General features: G+C 43.8%; 1 protein-coding gene across 1 annotated transcript; it reads left to right on the top strand.

Annotated features, from left to right (window-relative positions):
* Positions 1 to 839: 839 nt before the first annotated feature.
* On the top strand, positions 840 to 15,612 carry LOC126086152 (extracellular calcium-sensing receptor-like). The gene is given in 10 exon segments (XM_049902342.1): positions 840 to 1,108; positions 2,911 to 3,202; positions 6,379 to 7,197; positions 10,651 to 10,863; positions 12,227 to 12,350; positions 14,729 to 14,850; positions 14,852 to 14,896; positions 14,898 to 15,150; positions 15,153 to 15,470; positions 15,473 to 15,612. Coding segments are annotated over 10 exon segments (2,595 nt in total).
* The last annotated feature ends 6,977 nt before the right edge of the window (positions 15,613 to 22,589 follow it).

Raw genomic sequence — 22,589 nt, 5'->3', positions numbered from 1 at the left:
GCACCATTTTAAATTCCCACCAGCAGTTTACGGGGGTTCATGATTCTCCACTTACTGGCCAACATTTGTTAATACCTGACTTTCTTATAGCCATCCTAGTGGGTATGAAGTGGTCTCCCATTGCGGCTTTCATTTACATTTTCAGGATGGCTAATGATGTTGAGCATGTTTACTTCTTACACAGCTTGTGACAGTCACATGTCTTGGGTTGTGAACCCCAACATTGCTTCCTCTGTGAAACTGCACAGCCCAGCCCTTTCCCAGACCTGGAACTAGCCTTCCTGACAAATAACTGTGCCAACCCTTAAGCCACCTTCTGGAGTTGAAAATGCATTGTCTGTGCTTGGGGCCTTCCATTCAGTGAAAATGGTGTCCCTGGCATGGGAGTTGGCTGTCCATGGACACCTGCAGCTCTAGGGATATTCTCCATCTCTATACACTGTTAGTCGTGGCAGGAGTGGGTCAGGAAACTCCTTACCACTTATCCCCACACAGGGCCTCTCTCTAAACACCTTGACCAGGAGACTTGAGCACAGCTGCTTCTAGGCTTGAGGAGCCTCTGAGGACCAATCCAACCCCTCCCTGAAGACAACAGATGAGGCCTCAGAGCTGTTAGCTATGGCCTAGGGGCAGGCAAAGGGGCCAAAATGGCAAGAGATGAAACTTTTAATGGCCCTGGGATGTAGTGGCTGCTCAGTCCTGGCCCCACCACCCCTGTTCCTCCCAAACTCTGGCTGCCTTGGTTTCCTCTGAGGCTGGGTAGAGTCCAGATGTGTCCATGGCCCCAGGCTCAGGAGTGAAGGGTGAACTCCCAGATAAAAGCCCAGTCTTCTTGAGGCATGGCAAATACGGGAAATGCAGGTGCCACCTGCAGGTGCTACTCAGCCACCTTCTCAGACATGTGGCTGTACTCCCTGCTCCTTGCCGTCACGGAGTCCTTCTCTGGGGTGTCACTTTCTAAGCCAACAAGCTGGGGATCAGCAGGGAAGAGGCTCCGCTTTCAGCAGCCCGGTGATGTGGTGGTTGGTGGCAGCTTCACCATCTTCTACTTTGATGAAGTCTCCCTGCTCAAGTTTACTTCTCCACCAGCTGCCTTGGCATCTTTAAAGTAAGTGGCTGCTGGGGTGGTTAGTTGGGAGTCTCTGAAGACTGGGGGCACCTTCAGAGGTCTTTCTCTAAAACCTCAGACACTTGCTGATTCTCAGAATCCCAACTGGATGGTCAGGGTTTATTCTGTTTGTCAGATTGCTCATCTATCCATCCCTTGGTCCCTACCTCACCTCATCTCCTGTTCTGTTTTCTTGCTCGTATTTGTCTCTGTTTAAACATGGGTTAATTAGTTGTCACCAGTGTTGTCCCCACACTGTAGACCCAGAATGCTCTTCCCTCTTGTTCACTGCCTGTGACAGTACCAGGCACATGGTAGTCTCCAAAAAATGTTTGTTGAGTGAACAAATCTCTTCAAGAACTAGTCAGCCCCAGGATTCCCTTCTGCCCACGGCACCCTTTTCTGTATGGGTTTCCTGATAGTCTTTGCAGTCCTTTCTGATGATTATAAATAATGCTGGTCTGAACATTCACATAAAAGTTTCTATGTGGACATTTGTCTTCATTCCTCTAGATATATACCAAGGAATCACTGACAACATTCTGTTCTCTTCCGTCAAAAAAAAAGAAAATCTGTGCTATGTCATAATTTGAAATTCTATTTCATTTATGGATCTACGAATGGGCAGCAACTTCCCTGTAACTAGGAAAATTTCTCCCCCAAAAGACAGGCTAGGATTTTTTCATAACAGAAAATAAGGAGAAATAAAACAGAACACATCATCTTTATTCCTTTTCTCTTTTTCTTTGAAGTTGAAGCTGGTCATTCATTTTATGATTCTATCAAGTCAGGCAGAGGCAAAATATACACAGCAGTTAAAACTTAAATTTATCAGAAGGAGAGTCAACTTAGAACACTGGAACACCTGCACAGATTAAAGCTGAGTGTCAGTAAAAATGTTTTGTATATGTGACCAAGGGCAGAAGAGACAGGGTTATTGTCTGTGAGGCGTCATTGTGAATACGTCTAAGCCCTTGTTGTTATGTGCCATCCGGTCGATTCCAACTCATAGCAATTCCATATGACAGAATAAAACTGCCCCATAGGGCTTCCTAGGCTTTGAACTTCACTGGAGCAGATCACCAGGCCTTTCTCCTGTGGAGGCACAGGGTGGGTTCCAACTGTCAATGTTTTGATTAGCAGTCGAGTGCTTAACCATTGGGCAGTCAGGGCTCCTTTGCCCAAGCCGTGTTTCCTGTTGTCTTAGTTATCTCGTGCTGCTATAACAGAAATACCACCAGTGGATGGCTTTACCAAGCAGAAGTTTATTCTCTCACAGTCTGGTAGGCTAGAAGTCTGAATTCCGGATGCCAGCCCCAGGGGAAGGCTTTCTCTCTCTCTGTTGACTCTGGAGGAAGATTCATGTCCTGGTCTAGGAGCTTCTCAGTGCAGGGACCCTGGGTCCAAAGGATACACTCTGCTCCTGGCACTACTTTTTTGGTGGTATGAGGTCCCTGTCTTTCTGTTCACTTCTGTCTTTTATATCTCAAGAGATTGACAAAAGATACAACCTAATCTTGTAGATTGAGTCCTGTCTCATTAACATAACTGCCTCTGATCCTGCGTCATTAACATCATCGTAGAGGCAGGGTTTACAACACATAGGAAAATCACAACAGATGACAAAATGATAGATAATCACACAGTACTGGGAATCATGGCCTAACCAAGTCGACACACATTTTGGGGGGACACAATTCAATCCATAAGACCAGCGAATCTGAAAAAGGAAGAAAAGATTTCACATTTATCACCTCCTGCACTAGTAGCAAAAGCTGAACATCAACTTCTCTTTCCCTCAGCCTTAACATATGGGGCTACCTGGTGTCCCAGGGCTTGGTCTTTGCCACTGAGGAGATCAACAGAGACTCCCGCCTGCTGCCCAACCTCACACTGGGCTTCTCCATCTGCAACTCCGGGGACTTGGTATCTGGAGCCCTCCACGAGGCCATGGCCTTCCTCACGGGCCAGGAGGAACCCATCCCCAACTACACGTGTCAGGCCAGCCCTCCCCGAGTTGCCCTGGTCAGAGACACACGGTCTGCCGTGTCCATCCCCTTGGCCAGGTTGCTGGGGCTCTACAAATTCCCCCAGGTGAGTCTCCTTTGCCAAAGCTTTTTCTCCTCACTAACAAGAACGATGGTAATACCACCAGTGACGGCGATATTGAGACCCTGATTCCACAGGGCCAGGTTCCCTGGTAATACTTTGCATGCCTGACAATATTCTCACTCCTTGCCACGCCTTGTGGTGAGGGAACTACAATTCCCATTGTTCCGATGAAGAAACATGTTTAGAGAAAATGAATGGTGGGTTCAAGCTCACCCAGCCAGGAGGGGCTGGAGCCAGGATTTCAACCCAGGCAGCCGGGCTCAAGGTCAACCAGCCTCACTGTACCCTGAAGTGTTTCCCAAAGTTCAGATCTTTGGGGCCATTCCCATGATGGTTGTCTCTCCAAGTGCTACCCTTTCTCCTTGCATTCCTATGTTTTTGAGAGCTTTATTGAGATATAGTTCACAGGCCAAACAATTCACCCTGTGGAAGTATAGAGCACAACGGTTTTTGGTATATTCACAGAGCTGTGCAACCATCACTACAATCTAATTCAGAACTTCCAGTACAATCTAATTCCACATTTTCCTCACCCCAAAAAGGAACCCTGTGCCCATTAGCTGTCATGCCCCAGTCTTCCTGTCCCTCCCAACTCCCAGCAAACTACTAATCTACTTTCGGTCTATACAGATTTGCCTATTTTGAACATTTTATATCAATGCAGTAATACAATATAGGGCCTTTAGTGTCTGGCATCCTTCACTTGGCGTAATGTGTTCAAGGTTCCTCCATGTGGTAACATGTGTCAGTACTTCATTTCTTTTTATCGCCAAATAATATTTCATTGCATGGATATACTACGTTTTATGTATACATTCATAGCCTGATTGACACATTCCAAGTTTGGGCTATTATGAATAATGCTGCCATGAACATTCATGTGCAAGGTTTTTTTGAACGTGGGCTTTCTTTTCTCTTGGGTATGTGCCTAGGAGTGAAATTGCCAGGTCACATGGTAACTCTATGTTTTACCTTTTGACGAACTGCCAGATGTTTTCAAAAACAGCTGCACCATTTACATTCCCACCAGCAAGTATATAAGAGTACCAGTGCATGAGAGTTTCTATTTAAATCCATTTTTTTTAAAACCTTAAGTTATATTTTTACAAAGGAATCATTGTGTCTAAGTGGTTAATGGGCCATTGATTATCACTCACCACACATACAAGAAAACCTTAGAATAAGTGCAATGAGCACAAAGCTGGGCTGTGAAATTGGAGCTATATCCTTTTTTTCTGGGTCTGAACTCTTGGCTCTTCTTCACAAGGGAAAGCGTAAGAGCTTACACCCCTTGGCTCTTTTCTGCAAGCTGAGCATTACTCTAAGCACGGTACATCCATTAGCTCATCACATTCTTACAAGGATCCTATAAAGTAGGTGTGCGATCATTTCCATTTTACTGATGGGTTGTTTTGGGGCTTAACCAGCCCATGACACACGCAAGAGCAAGTTAGGCCACTTGGGCATCTTGGTGGAGGCTCCATAAATGTCAGAGCATCAATTTCAAAAATTTGAAAATATAATCTCATGCAAGGAGAGAATGCACACATGCCAAAAGTTTCTCAATCTCATTAGTGAGGGAACAATAGGATGGTGAAGTAGGTTAAAACATCAGTATTTTTTAACGTTACCTACATGATTCCCTTGTGTCTCTAGTGGAGTGGGACCTCGCTAATCAAAGTGCAGACCAAGGTCCAGAAGTACAGGTGTCACCTGGGAGAAGGTTGGAAACCAAGACTCCGGGGCCACACCAGCCACCTCATGAATCAGCATCAGCACTTTAAAAAGGTCTCAGGGGATCTATGACCACATTAACTTTGAAAGCAATTTGGTGGTGGTGGTAGTTGTGGTTCAGTATTGACTCCAACTCATGGTGACCCCATGTGTGCAGAGTAGAACTGCTCCATAGTGTTTTCAATGCTGTCACCTTTTGAAAGCAGATCTCCAGGCCTTCCTTCTGAGGAGCCTGTAGATGGGTTTGAACCACCAACTTTTGGATTAGTAATTCAGGGCTCCACCATTTGTACCACCCACGGCCTGCAAAGGCTCTTTGGACTATGCAATATAAAGAAAAAATAATCAAACCAAACCTGTTGCTGTCTAGTTAATTCCAATTCATGGTGGCCCAATATGTAAAAGAATAGAACTTCTCCATAGGGTTTTCTTGGCTATAATCTTTACAAAACCAGATCACCAGACCTTCCTTCTGAGGCACTGCTGGGTGGGTTTGAACTGCCAACCTTTAGGTTAGTAGCCAAGCACAGCTGTTCGCACTACTCAGGGAGCTGGCAATATAACAGCAACTGCTAATGTTTCTTGAGAGATGATCATGTATCAGGCTCTGCTCCAATAGGGTGACTGTCTTAGTCATCTAGTGCTGCTATAACAGAAATACCACAAATCGGTGGCTTTAACAAACAGAAATTAATTTTCTCACAGTATAGAAGGCTAGAAGTCCGAATTCAGGGTGCTGGCTCTAGGGGAAGGCTTTCCCTCACTGTCAGCCCCTGAGGAAGATCTTTGTCTCTTCTGAGCTTCTGTTCCTGGGCAGTCTGCATGTGGCTTGGCATCTGTCTTCTCCATCACTACTTTTTACATGCTTGTGTAATCTCTTTTATATCCCAAGAGATCGACTCAAGATACACACTACTCTAATCCTGCCTTATTAACATAACATTACCCATTCTCAAATAAGGTTATAACCACAGGCATAGAAAATCAAAACCAAACTCATTGCTGTCAAGTCGATTCCACCTGAGAGTAGAACTGCCCTATAGGGTTTCCAAGGAGTGGCTGGTGGATTCAAACTGCCAACCTTTGGTTAGCAGGCAAACTCTTAACCACTGCACCACCGGGGCTCCGCCACAGGCATAGAGGGTAGGAATGTCAATACATATTCTGGGGAACACAATTCAATCCATAACAGTGATCAGTCATCCCCATTGCCCAGGACTGAGGGTGTTACTGGGATTCAGTACTCTCAGTGCTAAAGCAAGGAAAGTCCCAGGCAAAGTGGGATGAGTTGTCCCCTAGCTCTATTCTTGCTACCTTCCTTCTCTCATTTAAACTGGACAATCAACCCATGATTCAGCTTCCACTCCAGGGTCCATCCTCATACTCACCTCTTATCCTTATTGCCTGGGCCCCTTCCTACCCAGGTCAGCTACTCTTCCACTCTGGCCGGCCTCAGCGACAAGACCCAGTTCCCGTCCTTCATGCGGACAGTGGCCAGTGACCTCACGAGCTCCCACATGGTGGCCCAGCTGGTGCTCCACTTCGGATGGTCCTGGGTGGGCATTCTGGCCCAGGATGATGACTATGGCCAGCAGGGCAGTGCTCTAGTGATCCAGGAGCTGGTTCAGGCCTGTGTATGTATTGAGTTCAACCTTCACGTCCCCTCGCAAGAGTCCTTGGAGAAGACCCATGCCATCATCCACAGAATGAAAGTCTGCACCGCAAAGGTCATTCTGGTCTTCCTGAGTAATAAAAATTTCCAACTTGTTCTGCAGGAGCTGTTGGGAAGTGGGGTTGTGGGCCGGATATGGGTCAGCCAGGACACACTGCACAGCGTGCTGGCCCTGGCAATCCCAGGCATCTCCCAGGTCCTACAGAGCTCCTTCGGCCTTAAGCTGCTGCACCACTGCCAGGTCCCTGGCTTCCTGGAGTTCCTCACTCACCTGCACCCTGCCCGGACCCCAGAAAACATATTCACCCAGAGGTTCTGGGAGGTCACCTTTGGATGCACATGGCCCTACAGGAGCCCAGGGCCAGCAGAGAACAGCACGGGCACAGGAGGGGTCCGATTCTGCTCGGGGAATGAGAGTCTAACAGGCCACGAGTACCCTTTCCAGAATGTGAGTAACTTGCACCTCACATACCCAGCAGTCTACTGTGTTGCCCACGCTCTGCAGGACCTGATCACCTGTGAGCATGGTGATGGACGATGTGCAGACACTCGACGCTTTCAGCCCTGGCAGGTGAGAGGGAAATGTGTGGATGATTCAGGAAAGAACAAGGGAGTGGGTGCTCCCTCTGTACCAGACACAGAGGTAGAACACAGATAGGGCTCTTCATCGAAATGCATTATGTTTACGGCTGAGACTTATATTAGAAAGAGCACAGGAGGAGGAGGCCACTCTAACTGTATGACCTCAGACAAGTCACTTCTACTTACAGTTATTTTATTTAGCAAGGACAGGGTGCTCAGTTAAACCTGAATTTCAGATAAATAGCAAATAATTTTTGATATGTCTGCCACAAATTTGAATTTCAGATAAACGGTGAATAATTTTCTAGTGTAACCCACTGCCATCAAGTCAATTCTGACTCATCATAAAGTCACAAGGTTTCCTAAGCTATAAATCTCTATGGAAGCCAACTGCCACATCTTTCTCTCATGAAGCCACTGGTGGTTTCGAACCACTGACTTTTGGTTACCAGTCAATCTCTTTAACCACTGCACCACCAGAACTTCCTAAATTTTGGGTATAAAGCCATTCCAAATTTGAATTTCAAATAAATGTTGTTGTGGTTGTTACGTGTCATCGAGTCACTTCTCACTCATAGAAACCCTGTGTACAGCAGAACAAAATACTGCCCAGCCCTGCATCATCCTCGTAATCTTTGTCATGCTTGAGCCCATTGTTGCAGGCATTGTGTCAATCCATCTTGTTCAGGTTCTTCCTCTTTTTCACAGACCCTCTACTTCGTTGGTTTTAGGTGCGGTTGAGTCAGTTCTGACTCACAGCAACCCCATAGAACAGAGTAGAACTGCCCCAAAAGGTTTCCAAGAAGCAACTGGTGGATTTGAACTGCTAACCTTCTGGTGGGCAGCAAAGCTCTTAACCACTACACCACTAGGGCATAATGTCCTTTTGCAGGTACTAGTCCCTCCTGAACATGTCCAAAGTATGTGAGATAAAGTCTCGCCATCCCTGCTTCTAAGGAGCATTTTGGCTGTACTTCGTCCAAGACAGAATTCTTCCTTCTTCTGGCAGTCCACGGTATATTCAATATTCTTCACCAACACCATCCTTCAAAGGCCTCAGTTCTTCTTTGGACTTCCTTATTCACTGTCCAGCTTTCACATGCATAGGAGGCCATGGAAAATGCCATAGCTTGAGTCAGGCACACCTTAGTCCTTAAAGTGACATCTTTGCTTTTTAACACTTTAAACAGATCTTTTGCAGTAGATTTGCCCTGTCCAATGCCAATGCGTAGTTTGATTTTTTGACTGCTGTTTCCATGGCCACTGATTCTGGATCCAAGTAAAATAAAATCCTTGACAACTTGAATCTCTTCTCCATTTATCATGATGTTGCTTATTGGTCCAGTTGAGAGGAATTTCGTTTTCTTTATGTTGAGGTGCAATCCATACTGAAGGCTGTAGTCTTTAATCCTCATCAGTAAGTGCTTCAATTCCTCTTCACTTTCAGCAAGCAACATTGTGTCATCTACATATCACAGATTATTAATGAGTCTTCCTCTGATCCTGATGCCCAATTCTTCTTCATATACTCCTGTTTCTCAGTTTATTTGCTTTGCTCAGCACACAGATCAAATAAGTATCGTGAAAGGATTCAATTCTGATGCACATCTTTCCTTGGTCTGTTCGAATGACACCTCTTCGTCTGTGAACAAGTTTCACATGAGCATAATTAAGTATTCTGAAATTCCCGCTCTTCACAATGTTATCCTTAATTTGTTATGATCCCCACAGTAGAATCCCTTTGCATAGTCAGTAAAATATAGGTAAACGTTTTTCTGGTATTCTCTTCTTTCAACCAGGATCCATCTGACATCAGCAATGATATTCTTCCTTCCACGTTCTCTTCTGAATCCAGGTTGACTTTCTGGCAATTCTTTGTCGATGTACTGCTGCAACCACTTTTGAATGATCTTCAGGAAAAGTTTACTAATGTGTGATATTAATGATATTGTTTGATAATTTCCACATTCTGTTGGATCACCTTTCTTAGGAATGGGCACAAATATGGATCTCTTCCAGTCAGTTTGCCAGGTAGCTGTCTTTCAAATTTTCAGCATAGACAATAGATGAGTAACACCTCCAGCGTTTCATCCGTTTGTTGAGACGTCTCAGTTGGTATTCCATCAATTCCTGGAGCCTTGTTTTTCACCAGTGCTTTCAGTGCAGCCTGGATTTCTTCCTTCAGTACCATTGGTTCTTGATCACATGCTGCCTCCTGAAATGGTTGAAAGTTGACCAATTCTTTTTGGTACAGTGGCTCTGTGTATCCCGTCCATCTTCTTTTGATGCTTCCTGGGTCATTTAATAATTTCCCCATAGAATTCTTCAATATTGCAACTCAAGGCTTGAATTTTTTCTTCAGTCCTTTCAGCTTGAAATCGCACATTTCCTTATAATACGTTGCCTTCTCTAGCTGAACTTTGAAATCTTCTGTTCAGCTCTTTTACTTCATCATTTCTTCCATTCACTTTAGCTACTCCATGTTAAGGAGCAAGTTTCAGAGTCTTTTCTGACATCCATTTTGGTCTTTTCTTTCTTTCCTGTCTTTTTAACGGTCTCTTGCTTTCTTCATTAATGATCTCCTTGATGTCATTCCACAACTCATCTGGTCTTCGGTCATTAGTGTTCAATGCATGAAATTTACTCTTCAGATGGTCTCTGAATTCAGGTGGGATATACTCAGTGTCGTCTTTTTGCTCTCATGGACTCATTTTGATTTTCTTCAGCTTCAACTTGGACTTGCATTTGAGCAATTGATGATCTCTTCTGCAGTTTTCGCCTTCCCGTGTTCTGACTGATGATATTGAGATTTTCTGTTGTCTCTTTTCCACAGATGTATGTGATTTAATTCCTGTGTATTCCATTTGGCAAGGTCCATGTGTGTAGTTGCCATTTATGCTGTTGAAAAAAGGTATTTCCAATGATGAAGTTGTTGGTCTGGCAAAATTCTATCATTCAATCTCTGGGGTCATTTCTTTCACCAAGGCCATATTTTCCAACTACTGATCAGATAAATAGTGAACACTTTTTTTGAATATGTGTCCAAAATTTTAATTTCAAATAAACTACAAATAACTTTTTACTATAAGAATATCCAAAGCATTGCATAGGCTATACGTACACCTAAAAAAAAAATTAATTTATTTGACATTCAAATTTAATTGGGCATCACTTTTTCCATTAAAAAATATAAAACGTTCTACTTTACCACTGTCTTGGTACAAAACAGATATAATCCCAGCTAGATTCATTAACATACATTCATATATATTACTTTATTCATTTTTTCTTCTGGTTATAAAAGAAGTTAAAAAAAAAATTTTCATGGGCCCCTGAAACTCTTCATATTCATGGGCCCTGAGCCTCCTGTGCCTTAAGCCATTTTGGACAGACCCCAGGGGCGGCCTCAGCCCATCAATGACATCATCTTTCCTTCCTCCAGATTCTGCATCACCTCAGGAAGGTGCATTTCAAGACCCCTGATGGGAAAGATATCGTTTTTGATGCCAATGGAGATATAGTTACCGAATTTGACATTCTCCAAGGGCAGAAAACCCCTGAGGACTTATTCCACTTTGTCCACATCGGCACCACTGACCATAGATCCTCTTCAGGGGACAGAGTGACCATCCACTGGACAAAGGAAGAGCCGCAGGTGAGTCACCTGGGTGCATGGGTGACCCCAGTCCTGGGGTATTAGAATCAGAGAGGAACTCAGAGGCCAATGGTCCAAGCCTCTCTTGAACTGATGAAAAGCGTGGGGCTCTGAATTGGGCCACTCGTACCTCAGCCATTCTATTGAGCCTCTAGACCCTTCCCTGAGGGGAGAAAAGGCATTTACTCACTATCAGAAATGAAACTTTCAGGGCCACAGAAATGGAAGTAGAAACTGCATTAGGAGTTTCCACTACAGCATTTTTCTTCACATTCATGCTCAGGGACCTGTTCAGTGAGGAGGTGATGATTTACCAGGGAGGACAGTATTACACTTCACCAAATGTGTTCCCATACAGCACCTTGTAGGTGGGCAGGACAGGTATTTTCATTTTATTTATTAACAAATGTAGTTGCAGTCTTGGAACATCTTTGTCCAGCTTTCCCTTCTGGCTCAAATGAACCCTTACCCTGGCCCTATGGCCACCTGAATGGAGGTTCAGGCTCCTCCACAACAACTGTGCCTTCCTGTGTTCCGGGAGGTACCTATAGTTGGTGTTGGCCTTTAGAGTCTGGCTCCTGTCTCTGGACCCCTCAAATCCAGGGCACACAGACCAAGCTTTCAGGGGATCCTTTTGAAGTCCCTTTCAATTAGATTGAACTGGGGAGGGCACTCTGCTCTCCTCTGCGGGTAGAGGAAACCCAGCCTCCCACACTTCTCTCAAAGGCATTCCATCCCCAGGCTCCCTCTCCATGACTGCCTAGAGGTGGGAGGTGGGCTGAGGAAGGCAAAAACATCCCTTTGCAACTCCTGCAAGACAGGAGGGTTTACAACAGGGGTATGAAAGTAGCAACCCTTGCAGGTCTCAATGTAGGAGCCTCAGAGAGACAGGACAAGTACTCTTTGACGCCATGTGACTAAGCTTTCCCACACCCAGTGAGGGGCTGAGGGGAGCCAAGAAGACAGGGGAGCCAGGCAGTGTCCTCCCAAGGCTTATCTCCTTTATACTTGTGCGGAAGGAGCCCTAGTGGCAATATGGTTAAATGCTCAACTGCTAACCAAAAGTTTGGCTGTTGGAACCAACCCAAGGGCTCCATAAACATTACAACCAGGAAATCCTGTCGGGAAGTTCTACTCTGTCACTTGCGCTTGCCCTAAGTCAGAATCGACTCAATAGCATGCAACAACAGCAACATACTTCTGTTGGTCATATCCATTCTTTCTTCTCTGATACCACTGAGATTGTTTCCCAGACAGGCCTTCTCTTCCTGTGTGTGGAAGCAAACTGGCACGACCACTCTGGGTCAGGACGGACTGTGTTCCAGCTTGGTCACTGGTGACACCTCTGCTTCTCTGTCCTCAGGTCCCCAGCTCTGCCTGCAGCACCAGTTGCACTCCAGGCTTCAGCCGGATCCCCCAACAGGGTGACCCCAACTGCTGTTTCGAGTGCAGACCCTGCCCTGAGGGGCAATTTGCAAACCAGACAGGTGAGGGCTCCTAGAGTCTGAATCTCAGAGGCCATCAAAGGCACCCCCAGCATCTCAAAATCCCAATCCAGGGGATCACTGTGGTCTCAGGGTTTCAGGTGTGGGAGCTGCCATAGAGCTGAAGGGGGCTGGCCAGGAAGTCATTCTAAGAATTGTGCTTAGACAAACTTCTGTTTTGTTTTTAAATTTTTGTGAAAATAATCAAGCCAAAACTTTTGCTGGCACAACTTCCACATTTGCAATCTAATGACATTGATTACATTTTTCTTGTTGTCGCACATTATCACTGTCCTTTTCCAAATATTTCCACCACCACTGACATCAGTCCAATGCCTCCAATCAAAAGCTTCCCCTTTACCCCTCCTTCCCACCCCTGGCAACCAGTAATAATCCTTGGTTTCTATGTATTTGCTTTTGTCATGTAAGTGAGACTATACAGTATTTTTTTTGATTGGTTTATTTCACTCGGCATGATGTTTTCAAGGTTCATCCATGTTGTGGCATTCATCAGAACTTCATTTCTCTTTCTGGCTGAGTAGTATTCCATTGCCTGAATATGCTACATTTTGTTTATCCTTTCATCCACTAATGAACATTTCCTTTTTTTCTACCCATCTATGGATTGAATTGTGACTCCCAAAAATATGTGTATTAATCCTAACCTCTATGCCTATAGTTATAATCCCGTTTGGGAATGGGTTTTCTTTGTTATGTTAATGAGGCGGGATTAGTGTAGGGTGCATCTTGCATCAATCCCTTTTGAGATATAAAAGGTTAAACAAGCAAGTGAGCAAGCAGAGATGGGGCAAGATACAGGCCAAGCCACAGGGAGATCTCCAAACAACCAGGAAACAGAAGCTAAAGAGACAAGAACCTTTTCCCAGAGCCAACAGAGAGAGAAAACCTTCCCCTAGAGCCAGTGCTCTGAATTTGCTTTTCTAGCTTCCTGAACTGAGAAAATAAATTTCTGTTTGTTAAAGCCATCCACTTGTGGTATTTCTGTTGTACCAGCACTAGAGAATGAAGACATGCCCATTCCACTTTTAAGGGCTCATGTGATTACTCTGGGCCACGCAGGTTATCCAGGGTATATCCAATTTTAAGTTCTGCTCGTTAGCAACCTTAATTCTATCTGCCATATCTCTTTTGCCATGTAACATAACATGTTCACAGGTTCCAGGAGCTAGGACACAGACATCTTTGGGAGCCATTATTCAGCATAGCACAGTCCCTATCTTCACCAGTCCTGAAGTTGTTAGGATTTTTCATTTCAGTCCTTTCTGACAGAGGTGTGCTGGTATCTCTTGTAATTCAAAAAAGGAAGGGTGACAGAATTGGTGAGATTTTCTAATAAGAATAGCTACTACTACTATTTGGGAAAATTAGCCATTAAAATGAAAAGCACACAAAGGACAAATATTGCATGATCTCACTTGTATGAAATAAGCAAATACATAGAAAGCAAAGATTATTGTTGGTTACCAAAGGTGAGAGGGAGGATGTGATGGTTAAGATTGTGTGTCAGCTTGGCTGGGCCATGAATCTCGGTGCTTATACGTGATCACTGCCATGATGGGATCTGCTATGAGTAGCCAATCAGTTGAAAGGGAGTTTCCTTGGGCATATGGCTGTATCTGAATATATACAGACGCTCTGGGCTTTTTCCTCGCTCTGGATCTTGCAGTTGGCCCCAGTTCATCCGACCTCTGCTTCTTGGGACTTGAGCTAGTAGCTTACCTGCTGAACTTTGGATTCATTGATCTTCACAGCCTATGAGCAAGAGCCCTGCTCTCCAACCTGCCGATCTTGGGTTCACTAGCTCCTGCAGCTACATGAATTAGGAGAAGCCTCTATCCTGATCCACAGACTTGGGATGTTCTAGCTTGTACAACCTCATGGCCTGTTTCCTTGATATAAGTCTCTCTCTATGTATATATTTACACACATTACTGGTTTTGCTTCTCTTGAGAACTCAGCTTAAGACAAACGGGAAAGGTACAGTTTTTGATTAGCGGGTATTGAGTTTATGTTAATGATGGTGGGATGATTTGGAAAAAGATAGCACTACTTGAAGAATATAATCAATGTTGCTGAACTGTACAGGTAGAAATCACTGAGGTGGCATATGTCTTGTTATGTATATTTTCATCAAAATGAAATTAAAAAATAATAATAACATAAAATCATGTATACAGGGACACACATATTTCCTCATGCCTCAGGCTCTAGTGTGGCCCATCCAGCTCTGGTAGCTACTAACAACTCATAAATAACACAAATGCAATGTTCATGAGACTGCTGCCACATAGGGCTCCTCCCTCCACGTAGCTGATGGTATTAAGATCACATTATAGAAGTGGGTTCTGTGTCTCCAACAGACATGAAGTGGTGTCTTCTCTGTCCTATGGACCAGTACTCCAGCCATGCCAAAGACGGCTGCCTCCCCAGGACTGAGAATTTCCTGGCCTTTGATGAGCCCCTGAGGCTCACGCTGGCTGACCTCAGCAGCACTCACACTAGCTACCCTGGCATTGTTGGTCAGGAACACTGGTGGTGTTCCTGAAATACCAGGACACACCTGTGGTCAGGGCCAACAACAGGGCTGTCAGCTACACGCTCCTGGCCTCTCTTGCTCTTTGTGCCGTCTGCCCCTTGCTCTTCCTTGGCCGTCCCACCGTTGCCACCTGCCTCCTCCGCCAGACCACTTTTGCCGTCGTGTTCACCGTGGCCGTCTCTTCCGTCCTGGCTAAAACTCGCACTGTGGCCCTGGCCTTCAAGGTCACCAGGCCAGGGGGCAGGGTGTGGGTGGCATTTCCACCTCTGTCATCCTTGTAGCCTCCTTGGTCCAAGTAATTCTCTGTGGGATCTGGCTGGGTACCTCCCCACCGTTCCCGCACAGGGACATGGCCTCCGAGCCCAGCCACGTCATTGTCCAGTGCCACGAGGGCTCCAGAGCTGCCTTCTCCTATGTGCTGGGCTACTCGGGCCTCCTGGCTGGGGGCACCTTCTCAGTGGCCTTCTTTGCCAGGGATCTTCCTGATGCCTTCAACAAGACCAAGTTCCTCACCTTCAGCATGCTGCTCTTTTGCAGCATCTGGGTGGCCTTCCTGCCCCTCTACCACACGGCAAGGCCACTGTGGCTGTGGAGATCTTCTCCATCCTGGCCTCCACCGCCGGGCTGCTGTGCGGTATCTTCCTGCCCAAGTGCTACATCATCCTGCTGAGGCCTGAGTGGAACACCCCAGCCCACCTGAGGAACTGATGCCAGGCTCGGCAGGACAGGTAGAGTGAAGAGCTCCATGGCAGGTGTCTTCAAGGCCATTGCCACAAGGCCTCAAAGTTAGTTTTGGCTAAAAACATTGGGGCCATAGAGTCTGGGCTGATTGTTTTCCCGTGTATTCAAAGGAACTAAAAGGACAGAACAAGAGAGAAATGAAGCACTTTCAGCAAAAACAATAACGAGTATTGGATCAAGATGGTGGGCACATGAATGGTCATTGGCTTGTTTTATGTATTGTTGAAATTTTTCACAATTAAAAAAGTTTGAAAAATGCTTCTTAGGCTATAATTAAAAAAAAATAAAACCCAGTTAACAGGTTTTTGTGAAAATGTGTATAATTTGGAACCCTAATTCATGGACGATGGGAATGCAAAATAGTGCAGCAACTTTGGAAAACAGCCTGGCAGTTCCTCACAAATTAAATATAGCATTACCTTGAAAAACCTGGTGCCATCAAATTGATTCCAATGCACAGCAACCTTATAAGACAGAGTAGAACTCTCTATAGGGTTTCCAAGGCTGTAATCTTTACAGAAGCTGACTAGTATCTAATTCCTGAATGTTTTCATCACACCAAAATGAAACCCTACACCCAGTAGCAGTCACTCTCCATTGCCTCCTCCTCCCAGACCCTGGCAACCACATAGTTCTGCTTTTAGCTGGTTTCTTTTTAAAACTGAGGTTTTGAATAAGATTTCACTTGGAACTGCTATTTAAAAAAGATGTCAAGAGGAGACGAATTGAATTAAAGTGGAACGTTACAGAGTTTATCATGTAGGACAAAATGTCTGCACTTGAGGACTCAGCTCTGGTAGGACTGGCTGCCAAGGACTGGCACACATGAGGCTTGCTAGTTGTCTGCTCAAATGTCCTGATGCCCCCGTTAATATCTGGAGACAACATGTCCGGTGGTAGTAAATGGGGCCCACAGAAATGATTGGTTTGGGTGTTACTTGCAGAGGGCATTACTTACAAATGGGATTTTTAATATCAGAACAGGATTTCTCAACTTCGAAAGTACTGACATTTTGGACTGGATAAATCATTGTCGTAAGAAGCTGTAGAACTTTAGCAACATTCCTAGCCTCTACCCACTGGATGCCAGTAGCATACCACTCCCCCAATTGTGACAACAAAAGATGTCTCTAGATATGGCCAAGTGTCCCTGGGGGAGTAAAACTGTCTTCAGTTGAGAACCTGCATTAGAGAATTCACATAGTTGGCTTCTTCCCCAGCTCAGAAGATTTGGCCTTTCTGGGCTTGAGCTTGCTCAGAAAGACATGGGCTGGGAGTGACTTGTAGCCACACCTTAGTTGACTGTGATGCTTGATTCACCACAGTCCCCGTCAAGCACCCCATTGCCTCTCAACCCCCAGGCACGGTCCTGGCAGCTTTCACACTGTTCTGAACCAAGCATCTTCTTAAAGTGAAGAGACTTCCTTTTTTTACCTGGTTCTCTATTGTGACAGAAAATCCTGAAACCTTGGAAACCTGGGTCTACCAGGTGGTGTTATTTCTTCCTGGAAAGCCCTTTTGGGTGATAACTATCCAGAGGGCATCAGAGCCTACCCTGGTGGACTCCTTGATCTGACTTCTGCCTTCAGCACCTAGATTCAGCCCACCTTCACTCTTAATCAAAAGCCAACAGCTCTAAAGATATTGCGTTGTTAGGTCCCCTCGAGTCAGTTCCAACTCATGGAGACCCTATATGTACAACAGAAATTAACACTGCCCAGTACTGCACCATCCTCACAATCATTGCTATGTTTGAGCCCATTGTTGCAACCACTGTGTCAATCCATCTTCTTGAGGGTCTTACTCTTTTTCGCTGACCCTATACTTTACCAAGCATGATGTACTTTTCCAGGGACAGCTCCCTGTTGATATCATGTCAAGTACGTGACGCAAAGTCTCTCCATCTTCACTTCTAAGGAGCATTCTGGCTGTATTTCTTCCAAGACAGATTTGTTCTTTCTTCTGGCCATCCATGGTATATTCAATATTCTTAGCCAACACCATAATTCAAATACATCAATTCTTCTTCGGTCTTCTTCACTGCTTGTTTAGCTTCCTAACATGCATATAAGCAATCGAAAAGACCATGGCTTGGATCAGGCACACCTTAGTCCTCAAAGTGACATCTTTGCTTTTCAACACTTAAGAGGTCTTTTGAAGCACATTTGCCAATTGCAATATGTCATTTGGTTTCTTGACTGCTGCTTCCATGGGCATTGATCGTGGATCCAAGTAAAATGAAATCCTTGACAACTTGAATCTCTTCTCCATTTATCATGATGTTGCTTATTTGTCCAGTAGTGAGGGGTTTTGTTGTCTTTATGTTGAGGTGTAATCCATACTGAAGGCTGTGGTCTTTGATCTTAATCAGTGAGTGCTTTATGTCCCCTTTGCTTTAAGCAAGCAAGGTTGTATCATCTGCATATCATAGACTGCTAATGAGTCTTCCCCCAATTCTGATGCCAAGTTCTTTTTCATATAGTCCAGTTTCTCAGGTTATTTGCTCAGCATACAGATTGAAAAAGTATGATGAAAGGATACAACACTGACACACACCCTTCCTGGTTTTAAACATGCAGAATCCCCTTGTTCCGTTCAAATGACGGTGTCTTGGTCTATGTACAGGTTCCACATGAGCACAGTTAAGTGTTCTGGAATTCCCATTCTTCTCAATATTATCCATAATTTGTTATGATCCAGTCGAATGTCTTCACATAGCCAATAAAACACAGGTAAACATCTTTCTAATATTCTGTGCTTTCAGCCAAAATCCATCTGATATCAGCAGTGATATCCCTATTCCATGTCCTCTTCTGAATCCGGCTTGAATTTCTGGCAGTTCTGACAATGTACTGCTGTAACTACCTGTGAATTATCTTCTAAAGGTATACCCATTGTTAATTTAGGGCTAATGGTAAAGAAAAAAATCAGTACAATAAGTCTCCAGTTTTATTTGTAGACAAGCTCTTTTGGATCTTGGGTCTTTTTTTTCCTTTGTGTTGTTAATTAGGCCATTTGTAAGTCTCCCAAGACCTTTAGCAAGAATGGTTTATGGAAAAACCATGCAAAAAATTACGTGTGTTGTGAGTGAAGAGTTTATTTCAATGTTATTTATAACATTGAAAAACTGGAAGTGAGAGCACCGTTGGACTAATTAAGGCAATAATATGATGATGTTGATGATGATAGTGGTGGTGGTCGTGGTGGTGATTATGATTCTGATCTTGATGGTAATGATGATTGTCATAGTAAAGGTTGTGTGTCAGCTTGGATGGGCCATGATTCTCAGTGCTTTGGCAGTTATTTAATGATGTAGTTTGTCAGTAACATAAGGATGTGATTTGGCAGGTATGTAATGATTCAGTTATCCTCCATTTTGTGATATAATGTAATCAACAGCCAATCAGCTATAAGTGGAGTTTCCTCATGGGTGTGGCCTGCATCCAATGTTTATGGACATTCTGCCAAACCTCCCTGGGTTTTGCTCACTCTGGATCCTGCATCTCACTCATTAACATCTGACCTCCGGTTCTCAGGACTTGAGCCAGTGGCCTGCTATATTGTCCGCTGATTTTGTCCCCTGATTTTGCACCTTGTGAACCAGAAGCCTGCCATCTTATCTGCCGATCTCAGATTCATCAGCGTCTGCAGCCTATGAGCCAGCAGCCTGTCGTCTGTGCTCTTGGGTTCATCAGCCCCTGCACCTATGTGAGTCAGGAGAAGCCTCCAGCCTGATGCCTGATCCAGAGACTAGGAATTTGCCAGCCTCTACAACCACATGAACTATTTCCTTCAGATAAATCTCTCTCTCTCTGTCTGTATCTATATCTACATATTGGTATATAGATATAGATATATAAAGATATGTAGATATATGTGCTTCACTAATTTTGCTTCTCTAGAGAACGTAGCCTAAGATAATTGTGGTAGCAGTTATGATTATGATAAAATGATTGTGTTAATGATGGTGGTAGTTATGATTATTGTAAGATGGTTGTGATGATGATGGTAGTGGTGAAGATGGATGTAATAATAATGGTAGTGATGATGATGATTGAAACATACAGTCACAGAGGGATGATTATGTACCTGACACCACTCTAAAAGCTTTGAAGGATTAACTTACTTTGTCATTAAGGGTCTCATCTTGGCACTAATTGGCGGTTCTGATTTCTCACAACATGCACTGATCACTACTATCTAATTCCTGAACATTTTCATCACCCCAAATAGAAACCCTGTACATATTAACAGTCACTCTCCATTCCCTCCTCCTCCCAGCCCCTGGCAACCACACAGTTCTGCTTTTGCTGATTTCTTTTTAAAATTGAGGTTTTGAGTAAGATTTCACCTGGGGCAAGATGTCTGCTGCTTACAGGAAGATTGGAACCCTGTGCCTAGTGTAAGGCTGCCTCCTGTGTACCCAGAATCCAGGTGGCCTGTGCCAGCCTCTTTCATGATGAATCTAGAGATGAACTACGTGAACGTTCTCTAAAGGACGAGCCTCTGCCTGGATCACAGTTATGAACAAACAAATGGGCCTTTGCTACCCCAGAAGGCCAGGCTAATTTCAGCTACCAAGAGCAACATACCAGGGTATTCAGATCATTATAAGTGTCCAGCTTACAAGAAGGAGAATAGCATACCTTTAGCACCCTCATTTTAGTTTCCTACCTGTGGACTTTGCACAGTGGGCAATCGCATGTGCCACTCTGGAGACCAGTAAGCCATGGAAAATGAGATCCAAGGCACAGCCCTAACCACCCAGCAAAGGTAGCCCTTCTGTGCCACCCCTGAGACTTCCTATTTCCATACCTAGTTTTATTTTCTTTAAGGTATTTATACTTCCAGTAAATGTCCAATTGATATGTTTACTGGTATTTTCTCACTGGACTGTGGGCTCCCAAGGGTAGAAATCATATTAGTCTTGCTGATGTACCCCTCTACTCTCAGTGCCTAGAACTGTGCCTGTACATGTAAGTGCTCAATAAACAGCTGTCCAGTGAATGAATGGCACTCAGTCTCAGGCTCTGGAGTTGGGTACTCATCTTCTTCCTTACCTCCCCCACACACTCACACCCTCCCACTTCCCATCTCAGCACTGGCAGCTCTAGCCATCCTGAGGTTCAGTCCTAGAGCTCTGGCGCTTCTGTGACCCATTATTTCATACCAATCTGAATTTCAGGTAAAAAATAAATAATATTTTAGTACAAGTATCTCCCAGATATGCTATTGGGAGAGACCTGTACTAAAATATACTATTAGTACTTAATTTAGTATTCAGTATAAGTATGTCCCAAACATATCATTGGCACATACACATACAAAAATATACTATTAGTATTTAGTACTAGTATGCAGTATAAGCATGTCCCAGATATACTACTGAATATATTTAGAGGTATACAAAATAATACTTACATTAAATATGCTTATGTAAAAAAAATTAAAAATATACTATACATTGGATGAAAACCCTGGTGGTATAGTGGTTACAGAGCTATGGCTGCTAACCAAAAGGTGGGCAGTTCAAATCTACCAAGTGCTCTTTGGAAACCATATGGGGCAGCTCTACTCTGTCTTATAGGGTCACTCTGAGTCAGATCGACTGGACGGCAATGGGTTTGGTTTTTGGTTTGTATATGGATACACATACTAAAAAATATTTCTTGTTTATCTGAAATTAAAATTGAACTGGGAGTCTATACCTTTTATTTGTAAATCTCGCAACCCTATTCTGGGACATACCTATGCTACGAGATATGTGTGCACTAAAAATTACTTACACTAAACACACTAATATATTTTTTGATTTTCTTAGGTGGTGAAAAAATATACAACAAAACATACATCAATTCAATAATTTCTACATCTATTATTCAGTGACACTGATTACATTATTCAAGTTGTGCAACTATTCTCACTAAACATTTCCAAATCACTCTACCACCATTAAAATGCACTCAATGCCTCCTAAGCAAAAACTCCCTCTTTTCCTTCTCTCCCACAACTGGTAATCACAAATAATTTTTGGTTTCTGTATAGCCACTCCACAGGACAAAAGACCTGGACATCTGCTTTGGTAAAGATTTCAGCCTACAACACCCTATGAGGCAGTACTACTCTATCATATAGAGTGCTATGAGTTCAAGCGGACTTGTCAGCACACAACAACATATATTTGCTTATTTCATATAATTGAAATCATACAGGATTTGTCCTTTTCCAGTTACTTTGCTCAGCATGGTGTTTTCAAGGTTCAACCATATTATAGTATGTATCAGTGCTTCATTTATTTTTAAGACCAAATAACATTCCACTCTATGGCTATACTATTTCTTCATCTTTGGCCCTAGTGGTTGGTGCATATATTTGAATAATAGTCGTATTAACCGGTCTTCCTTGTAGGCATACGGATATTATCCTATGACTGACAGCGTTGTACTTCAGGATAGATCCTGAAACATTCTTTTTGACGATGAATGCAACACCGTTTCTCTTCAAGTTGTCATTCCCAGCATAATAGACTACATGATGGCCTGATTCAAAATGGCCAATACCAGTCCATTTCAGCTCACTAATGCCTAGGATATCGATGTTTATGCGTTCCATTTCGTTTTTGACGATTTCCAATTTTCCTAGGTTCATACTTCATGCATTCCAGGTTCTGATAATTAATGGATGTTTGCAACTGTTTCTTCTCATTTTGAGTTGAGTATTTGACTGTGCGGATCATAACAAATTATGAATAACATTGTGAAGAATGGGAATTCCAGTACACTTAATTGTGCTCATGAGGAACCTTTACATGGATCAAGAGGCAGTTGTTCAGACAAAACAAGGGAATACGGATAGGTTTAAAGTCAGGGAAGGTGTGCGTCAGGGTTGCATTCTTTCACCATACCTATTCAATCTGTATACTGAGCAAATAATATGAGAAGCTG

This window comes from Elephas maximus, chromosome 11 (assembly GCF_024166365.1).
Source record: "Elephas maximus indicus isolate mEleMax1 chromosome 11, mEleMax1 primary haplotype, whole genome shotgun sequence".
Classification (NCBI taxonomy): Eukaryota; Metazoa; Chordata; class Mammalia; order Proboscidea; family Elephantidae; genus Elephas; species Elephas maximus.
Note: the sequence above shows the minus strand (reverse complement) of the source record. Positions and strands in the feature narration are given on the sequence as shown.